Source organism: Amblyraja radiata, chromosome 7, assembly GCF_010909765.2.
Source record: "Amblyraja radiata isolate CabotCenter1 chromosome 7, sAmbRad1.1.pri, whole genome shotgun sequence".
NCBI lineage: Eukaryota > Metazoa > Chordata > Chondrichthyes > Rajiformes > Rajidae > Amblyraja > Amblyraja radiata.
Genome location: NC_045962.1, coordinates 54,657,625 through 54,667,565, shown reverse-complemented (window position 1 = coordinate 54,667,565; position 9,941 = coordinate 54,657,625). Strand labels below are relative to the sequence as shown.

At 41.1% G+C, this 9,941-nt stretch overlaps 1 protein-coding gene across 3 annotated transcripts; it reads left to right on the top strand.

The window, feature by feature from the left end:
- The first annotated feature begins 4,517 nt into the window (after positions 1-4,517).
- Positions 4,518-9,360, top strand: LOC116975444 (secreted phosphoprotein 24-like). 3 transcript variants are annotated; one of them, XM_033024572.1, is made up of 9 exons: positions 4,520-4,660; positions 4,804-4,907; positions 5,871-5,999; positions 6,206-6,337; positions 6,456-6,500; positions 7,063-7,107; positions 8,225-8,269; positions 8,924-8,968; positions 9,088-9,360. In XM_033024572.1, the coding sequence occupies exons 1-9, from the start codon at positions 4,609-4,611 to the stop codon at positions 9,118-9,120; spliced, it is 630 nt and encodes a 209-aa protein (XP_032880463.1). In that variant the 5' UTR covers positions 4,520-4,608; the 3' UTR covers positions 9,121-9,360. The 3 variants fall into 3 exon arrangements, with proteins under 3 accessions (XP_032880465.1, XP_032880466.1, XP_032880463.1); XM_033024574.1 differs by lacking the exon at positions 9,088-9,360 and having other exon boundaries at positions 4,518-4,660; positions 8,225-8,310; positions 8,924-8,969; XM_033024575.1 differs by lacking the exon at positions 8,225-8,269 and having other exon boundaries at positions 4,519-4,660.
- Positions 9,361-9,941: the final 581 nt, after the last annotated feature.

The following is a 9,941-nucleotide window of genomic DNA, read 5'->3' as shown; positions in this document are numbered from 1 at the left end:
ACAGGAGAGATGGCCAACAGATGAGGGCGACATTGGATAAGCTTTGCCTCTGTTTCATGGATGTGTATCAGGTCTTGTTGGAGCCACTCCACCTTTGATCCCAATAGACAATAGGTGCAGGAGTAGGCCATTCGGCCCTTTCTAGCCAGCATTGCCATTCACTGTGATCATGGCTGATCATCCACAATTAGTACCCTATTCCTGCCTTCTCCCCATATCCCTTGGCTCCGCTATCTTTAAGAGATCTCTCTAACTTTCTCTTGAAAGCATCCAGAGAATCGGCCTCCACTGCCTTTTGAGCCAGAGAATTCCACAGATTCACAACTTTCCGGGTGAAAAGATTTTCCTCATCTCCGTTCAAAATGGCCTACCCCTTATTCTTAAATTGTGGCCCCTGGTTCTGGACTCCCGCAACATCGGGAACATTCCTGCCTCGAGTGTATCCAATTCCTTAATATTCTTATATATTTCACTAAGATCCACTCTCATCCTTCTAAATTCCAGTGTATACAAGCCCTGTCGCTCCATTCATTCAACATATAACAGTCCCTCCATCCTGGGAATTAACCTCGTGAACCCACGCTGCACTCCCTCAATAGCAAGAATGTCCTTCCTCAAATTTGGTGATCAAAACTGCAAACAATAGGTGTGGTCTCACAAGGGCCCTGTACAACTGTAGTGATGAACAGGAATGCGGCTTGTGTGAACACCATGATGGAGGAGCCACACCTACGCCAGGTACGGCTGCTTTCAGAGCACCTCACACCTGAAGGATTCAACCAGTTATCGAGAGGGACCGCTGCTTCCAGAGTCTCAATATTTGTTTCACCCTAGTTATCAGCTCCAATTAATTTTAGTTACTCACTTCTGCCACTCCAAACCAAATCCCCAGCACTTCATGTAGTCGGACCTGACTTTGAAGGAGACAGAGAACCAGTTGGACCTGTAGCCAAAGACCATGGCCACACTCTTCTTACAGTTTACTCTGGTTCCTGATGCCAACTCAATCTGGTCACAGATGCTCATCAATGTGTGCACTCCGGGTGAAAGACAGCGACCGACATCATTGATGTACAGGGATGCTTTGACCTCAGTGCCCCCACTGCCTGGCAATGTCATCCCTCTCATGCTCACATCCTTCTATAAATGTTTCTAAATCAATATATCTTTGAATATTTTGGATATTTTAATTTATTTTAACTTTTTTCATCTGTTCTACCATTTTGGAATAAAGACCTATTGGCAGAACAAACCTTCTGTGGAAAATGAGGATGGTATGTGGACAGGGTCTGCGCCTCAATGGCTCCTGCTCACATAACAGCTCCGACAGGAGGATCTAAGGATCCATAAGGCCATAATATGTTTATGCCGTCTTCACGCCTTCAGTGAATCACACTATCGCTCTTTCAGACTCTCTGACTATCTGAATGGGGGAGAGCAGGGTTAGGTCAGACCACAGGCTGTGGACTAGATGCGGCATCACCCACTAATAATTCAGAGATAATCAGATAATTTCTCCGGAGTCAGAGGAAAAACAACTTCTCTGACATAGATCTAGGGGAAAGAGGAAGGCAGAAGGAAGGAAGGGGCACGGATGGACTGAAAGCCAGAAGGGATTAAAGGAAAAGATGTTTGAGAGCACAAGATAAGGGAAAATTGCATGAGAGTAAGCAAAGCAACAGAAGAAATGAAAGCTGAGTTAATAGGACGTAGCTACACAAAAATGCTGGAGAAACTCAGCGGGTGCAGCAGCATAATAGGACGTATACTGATTGAATGTACCAGAGGAATGTGGAGGGATAAAGGGAATCTGGATTAAACATGTTGGAATTGCTTATGGTCTGAAAATATTGCCCTCAATGCTGAGTCAGGAAGGCCGGGTGAGATGTTGTGCTGTTCCTCAGGCTTATACAAAAGTGTTGATGATGGAGAGGTCAGAGAGCGAGCGAGACAGAGAACTGAAATGTCTGGAGGATTAGCTCTGTACTTGTATGATTCTTTCTTCATATCACTGTTGTAGACGCACACATACATACTCACACAATAAAACACAATAATAGTGCAATATTAACAATAATAGTCTATGTAGTTCAGAGCTTATTTGAGGTTGTAGTGTTTAATATCCAAATGGCTCCAGGGAAGAAGCTGTCCCTAAACCTGGACGTTACAGTTTTCAGGCTCCTGTCCCTTCCTCCCGATGGCAGGGGTGAAATGAATGTGAGGCCCGGGTGGTGTGGGTCTCTGATTATGCTGGCTGCCTTTTTGAGGCAGCGATTTCGGTAAATCCCTTCGATGGCGGGGAGGTCAGAGCTGGAGGTCAGAGCCGGTGATGGACTGGGCAGTGGGCACAACTTTTTGTGCACACTTTTTCAAAATGTTACCCATTTGTGCCTCGACACAGCTTTTCAATTCCTCCCCTTCAGATTCTCAACCTCTATCTGTATCCACACTCTTTCTGTCCATTTATTCCATGGCTTTACTTTTGATGATAAGTTTTCTGCAGGCATTTGACAAAGCACCCTTTGAAAGTTCATGTACACCACTTCGACCACACTGCCCCATGAAATATCTCAAATATTGGTCAAAACCAATTTGAAAACCTCTGCTGAATTTCCTTTAGAAATACATCTGAATGGTTAATAATTTTGTCGCTGGTCTTGTTTCTGTAGCTCCACATCACTGCGGTTGGAATTACTGGCTCAAAACTACTGAGTTTGTTTTGGGAAACTGTACATCTCCTGTCCTCTGGCGCCACCAGAGTCTGTGGCGGAGTGGAAGAATGCAGGTGCTGATTTATATCCAAGATAGACACAAGGTGCTGGAATAACAGCAGGTCAGGCAGCATCTCTGGAGAAAAAGGATGGGTGACATTTTGATTCAAGAGCCTTCCCCAGAAGGAATAAACGTCACCCATCCATTTTCCCCAGAGATGTTACCTGAACTATTGAATTATTCCAACACTATGTGTCTATTTTTGGTATAAAGCAGCATATATAGTTCTTTGTTTCTAAATATTGACCCTGAATCCTCTCAGTCTCAGCCACCTCAAACACATTCCATCACTTGGAATTAGTTTATTATTCTCACTTATCATCGGGAAGAAGGTATATGAGTCTGGAAACTTCCTAGTTCAAGAATGGCTTCTTCCCAACAACCTTCAGGCTCTTGAACAATATACAACACTAACTTTAACTGTAAATGTCTATTGACATTCTTTGGTTGCACTTCGGGTTTTGTTAGAATTGTTGCTTTTAATTTATTGAATTTCATTTTGTTTATTATACATTCTCTGTATGTATTACATTTATAGGCCAGTTATGCTGCTGCAATAAGAAATTCAATAAGAATTATATTGGTATATATGACGATTAAGCACTCTTGACTCTCTATCCAGATAAATCATACCACACATGAGTATAAGAGGTAATGTAAAAGAGAAAATAAACAGAGTGCAGAATATAGTGTTACAGTTACAGAAAAAGCGTGGGTTTAAAAAAAAGCAAGTTGCACAATGAGATAGATTGGAAGAGTGTAAATTCATCCTCAGCATATGGGAGGTCTGTTCCAGAGTTTGATAACAATGGGGAAGAATGTAGAAACAAGGAACTGAAGATGCTGTTTTACAATGAAAGAACCAAAATGCAACAGTGGGTCAGGTAGTATTTTTGAAGAACAGGCATATATGATGTTTCAGGTTGGGACCCTTCTTCAGATCCTTCTTTTTAGTTACTCCAGGATCCTGGTGAGCGGCATGTCAGGAGGATCCCAGCGAGCTATGCAGCAGGAGGATCCCGGCGATCCTGCTGAGTTGGTTCTTGATTATGTTTGCTGTACATGGAGTCAATGAGCCAATGAGTATTGTAATTGGCCACACTCTGAAATCCCTGCAATTTCTTGTGGTCTTGGGCAGAACTGGTGTCAAGTTGTGATGCATCATGATATAATAATTTCTATGGTGCATATGTTAGAATTATTAAGTATTTATTTGAAATATGTTGATGGTCCTTACTGGTGTGTCCTCTGGCCGTCGCTTCAATGTGGTTGCTCAGAACAAATTGTTGGTGATATCAATGCCTAGGAATTTGAACCCCTTGATCATCTCTACTTCAGCCCCATTGACATAGACTGGGGTGGGTACTCCACCTCGTTTTCTGACCAGCTTCATGGTTTTGCCACCTCCAGTGACCAGCTCCATGGTTTTGCTGACATTGCTCATGTTTCCTGCAGCAGTATTCTGGAAATTCCAGTACATTCCTGGGGCATTGGCAGTGCATTTCAAATAAATATGCACAAATTAGAGTTGATTGTTTCTTCTCTTCGGTGAATTTATTATTTTATATTCTGAGGAATAAAATCTGATATCATGCCTCTACCACAAAATCTAAACATGATGCTGACACGAGGAGGAAGCTCTGTCCATAAATGGAGCCCACCTTTCATCTGATTCCGGCGCCCACGACCAACAAGCTGAGCAAACATGAGTCAGTGTTTGAATGTGGTTGAGGTGCAGGATATAAAGACCGAAGGCAGCGAGGTGAAGGCAGATCGAGAGAGAGAAGCAGCAACTTTACTCTGAGAACCCAGCCGGCTGATCCCACACAAGGCAGAATGAAATCCTTCCTCCTCGCCATCGCTGTCGTGCAGATCCTCCACTGCTCAGGTAGGTACTGGGGAGAGGGAGGGCCTCAGAAAGCAACGAGTTACTGGTAATGAGCTTCAGTCAGCGATAATTCACCAATGTGTAAAAAGTATTTGCTGCTCTTTGTTGGAATGATTTCTACAACTTTCCTTCTCTCTCTGCAGGAGTGCCAAGCACCAAGGATGCTCTGAGAGCCTCAGTTGCAAAACTGAATGAAATCACCGAGATCACCAACCTGTGTGCGATCACCAGGAGAGGTGTAACAACTGTAAGTGTCCCCTGGTCTAATTGTGTTTCACAGACTCGGCTCTGTAGGGATGTGCAAGTTAGTTGGCTCCTTTAACTGTGCCTAGAGCAAATTAATGACAGAAAGCACCAAAGGGGAACTGATGGGCATGTGAGGGATAGAATAGGTTGAAGGGTTGCAGGGCAACAAAGAGAGGAGGAATAGGACAGATGGGATTGATACAGTATAGAACCGAGGGGTTCAATAGCCTCACCCTTTTTAATTAGATTAGGTGTGTAAGAAGGAACTGCAGATGCTGGTTTAAACCGAAGATAGACACAAAAAGCTGGAGTAACGCAGCGGGACAGGAATCACTAGAGAGAAGGAATAGATGACGTTTTGGGTCGAAACCCTGACGACACTCATTCCTTCTCTCCAGTGATGCTGCATGTTCCGCTTTGTTACTCCAGTTTTTGTGTCTATCTTCTTTCGTTAGATTAGGTGTGTGCTCAGATAAGATATTATATAAACATAAGAATTTAATTACTAAACATGAGCTTGATATTAGCAGGTTTCAATGCATATCAGATCAATAATTTAAATCCAAAATCTGTACTTAACTCTGGAAATTTTGGACTAGACGAATGTTTTGGAATAAAGGTTGTAATTTTACCTTTGGGCAAATTAAGTTTCTTGATCATTATGGGTGTTAATGCTGGCACTGCCAATGTAATCATCTGCTGAGAAAAGGCCTGGGTAATAGACAATAGACAATAGGTGCAGGAGTAGGTCATTCGGCCCTTCGAGCCAGCACCACCATTCAATGTGATCATGGTTGATCATCCCCAATCAGAACCCTTTTCCTGCCTTCTCCCCACATCCCCTGACTCTGCAATTTTTAAGAGCCCTATCTAGTTATAAGAGTAGGGTAGTTCTAAGCTTTATCAGACCATTGTAACAACACCAGATGTAAGACTTATCAATAAACTATTTTCTTTTCATCAGACCTATCGCACGGGTAAACTGTCATACAACGTGGATTTAACATTCACCGTGAAAGAAACCGTCTGCTCCAAGAATTCTGGACATGAATTTGATGATTCCAGTTGCACCTTCCGTCCTAAAAGGATTGCTGTAAGTCCAGAGTTATATTTTAAAGCATTTAAACCCCTGTGTGTATTGGGTAACATCACAGGAAGGGATATAATCACAGATTATTTTATAGAAATTACCATACCTACAAAAAAAGGCTGAGAATTGTGTTATATCGTAATCACTTTGATTCAATGTTGTGCTTGGAGTCATCAATAATTTCCCTGCATTTTGCTTTATTTTCACAGGAGAAAGGGTTTTGCAAAAGCCGAGTGGAATATTTTGCTGATAAAATTGCTGACGTCGATGTGGAGTGTGAAGGTCTGAAGACCATTGACAGCGAGAGTGACTCAATAGAATCCAGTGAAACCAGTATTGAGGTAACCACACAGTTATACAACTTAGGGCAGTGTGATTTCTAATACATGAGATCATTCACAAAACATTCCTTTGGTGTCCTGTTCTAAAGATCTAAATGTAAATATTTTTTGTATACAGACTCGAAGCAAATCAAAAGAGTCTTCGATGGAGAAATCTGCATATGTGAGTATTAATTAGTATTTGTCCAATAATTGATCTTGTTGATCTTAATCAATAGCAATGAATTGTTAGCGATTCCATTCAGAATAGTGAATGAGACAGTGTGTTGTCCCAGACTGATATGTCGGGAAGGGATTCTGATATTTGATGCAGTACATGAAGCGTCTGGTCTCCACTGAATTTGAGACGAGCATCAACAGTCTGCCTAGCTCATACCAATTATAGTCAATGAGCACAAATCCTTCATGGAGTGAAACCAAAGTTCATTAAAACAGATGGCAATTGATGCCCATCGACCTGCCTTAAGAATATCCATTGACTCTGCCCAACCACTTTACCAGGCATTCTTTTGAATATTGGGGCACTGTAGAAAGTGAAACTTTTAGTTGAGCTTCCTCAGTCCAAAACTACCTCATTGAATCAACACTTGGGAATGTAGAATTAACAATCCCACATTGATAATTCAATATTCCAGTCTACCATTTGTAGGGAACAATCTATGTATGCATGTTACTGACCAGGTAGATGCTGTGCTAATTTAGTAAATGTTAATGTTTTCATACAGGTGGAAAGCAAGTCAGAAGAAACTTCACTGGAAGAATCTTCAAACGTAAGTTTAATTTTGAATGATTAGCTCTTGATTCTCAACTACATTATGGTATAAAACTTAGATTGATCTGTCGGAATAAAGTGGAATGATTTTACCTCATAATATGCCTGTTCCAAACTGTTAAAGGAGGATACTGAGTGTTCTTTGAATGTTATCTTCCATCGCAACACTACTTTAATGAACAAACACTGTAACCGTTCATTCCATGAACAGCCTGAAATCCTATCAAGTTATGTTCTGACTAAACTCAATGACTGAGCCTGCACGACTCTCTGGGTTAGAGAGTTGGAAAGGTCCACCTCCTCGGGTTTTTCTTCACCTCAATCCTAATTGACCCATCCATTATTTTGAGACTGTATCCCACATTTTAGACTCCTGAGAATGTGGAAACATCCCCTCTCTCTTCCCTGCTATGCATTTTCATAATTATGTTAATTGTGAGGAAATCACCTCATTTTTCTCACATGTAAAGGTTTAAGCCTACTCAGTTCCTCATCTTACAACCATCCCAGGAACTAGCCTGGAGAACCGTTCCTGCACACTTTATAGAGTATCGAGCATATCCTTCCTTAGGTAAGGAGACCAAAATTGTACACAATGCTCACAAAGGCTCCATGTCATTGTAGTATTCTCAGGTCCTCTTGTAACAAAGGCAACATATAATTTGCCTTCATAACAGAACCTCCGCTTGCACTGAACTGCAACTCTGAAATGTCTTGATATTTTACTATGACCCCATTATAAGTTAATATTTAATATCTGTGTATGTTGGCAATTTTTCAACATCATCCATAGATTACTTATTTTATTCACAAGGGTGCAATTAAATTACTTGCTCACATGAAGCTTACAGAGTAAACCACATGTACATAATAATGATAAATACAACAATAAACAAAACTCTAGACTGTAGTGCAATCTGAAGCAGTGGAAAAAATTAATATACAATTACGGATGAAGTGAATTGTGTAGAGTTAATATCAAGAGTATGTGCCAGTACTTCCATGAAGTGGGTGAGAAAGAGATGATTGTTTCAGGAGTCTGATGGCATTTCATATATTTTCAAAATTACTAATTAGTGTCCCGTGCTAAATATATAATCATTATTTCCAAACAGGACAAATCCAAATCAACAGAGACGTCAAACGAATCTCTAGACAACGTGAGTATAAATAGAACATTTTTTCAGATGATCTTGACCGTGTAAAGACATTTAATAGCTTGGGTTCAACTATATTAAAATATGGGGAGAGAGAGACAATTACTTTATGATAGCTCAATGCATTTATAAAGGGATTCTGATCTTTGAGTCATGTGGGGAAGTTGGGCTGATGGGGGATTGTTGTGTTGGGTCCACTGACCCCATTCCCGGCATTATCACTGAGTGTGGATTTTCTTTTTGCTTAATTTTAAAATAGAATTAGGAAAGGGAGTGCACTTCTCCTGAGGACAATTCTGATGTGTGCACTAATGTTACCTGTGGCTTCATTAGGAGAGCATCCCAGATATAGTCGCCATTTAACAGTGTATAATTATCTGTTCTGGGAATGGGCGAGTGGGGCGCAGGAGGAGGTCAGCACAGCCGTGACCAACTGATGGAATAACTCACCTCTATTATGTAATAATTGATCTCAGAGCTCCAGCATATCAATACTTTACTGCACAAATGTGAACAGTTTATTGTGCAATTCCCAGTGACTTCCGTGTATTCCGAGATTTAAAGTGATTCAAGTTGCACATTTACAAACTGAAATTATTAAAACATTGTGTATGGACATGATTCTAAAATATTGTAAATATATCTCTTGTCAAATAGGTGAAAAGCAAGTCAACAGAGGTATCAGTGGAGGAGTCTTCAAACGTAAGTGTAAACTGAGGCTTTGTGTCATGTCGTTACCATCATTAAAACCAATGATAAAAGATTGAAGTTAGTGTGAGCTCAGTCCAACATAAAATGACTCATGATTTTATCCATTTCAGGAACAAAATGAGGACTCAAGAGGGAGACACTAACCACGAATGAAACTCCTGAGAACCTGAACTCAGTGTGAACACAAGACGACCTCATTCAGAATAAACAAGACATTGTCACCTGTACTGTACTTGCTCATATACAAGGACAGGGGCCTGGAGCTCCTGATTGTACATATCATTGTAACTAGGAGATTCTACTGTTTGTAAATGTTCTGTTCTTTGCTGTATATTATTATGTAATACATTTTGGATCTAAATAAAATTATTAAGAAACATTCATGGATTTGCTTCTAGAAGTTGATTTGCATGTCACTAATCTACAGAAGTTCTTCTTCTTCTTGCGTTTGAGGCAGCGGAGGTTATGTAACCCCCTCCAGATGCTGTAGCCAGTTCAATGTGCTGTTGTCGAGGGCCATGATGCCTACAGTGGTGGCGGAGGACAGTGCAGTCGAAAATGACGTGCTGCGCTGTTTGCGGGTCTGCTCCACACACGCAGGTTGCTGATGAAAGCAGCCCCCAGCGATGCATGTTGGCGCTGAACCGGCCGACCCCTTGGTGAACGTGCATTGCTGTTCCATCGATTTCATCAGAAACTGTTACTTATCCAATTCCGATAGTTTCTGTTGAAGATGCAAGTTATGATTGGCATTGAATGTCAACAGTATGATTGGCATCCAGTGATAGGAAATTCTTACAGAGTCAGCAATATATTCACAGCACTCACAAAGTCATGACATTTCAAGTCCAAAGGGCAGCGGTGTTCAGGTCCTACTTTATGATCTACCTGAAAGAAATTCATAGGAAACTGTAGAAAAATGCTCTGAGGAATAAGAAACCAAGTAATATCTGAAAATGAGTCT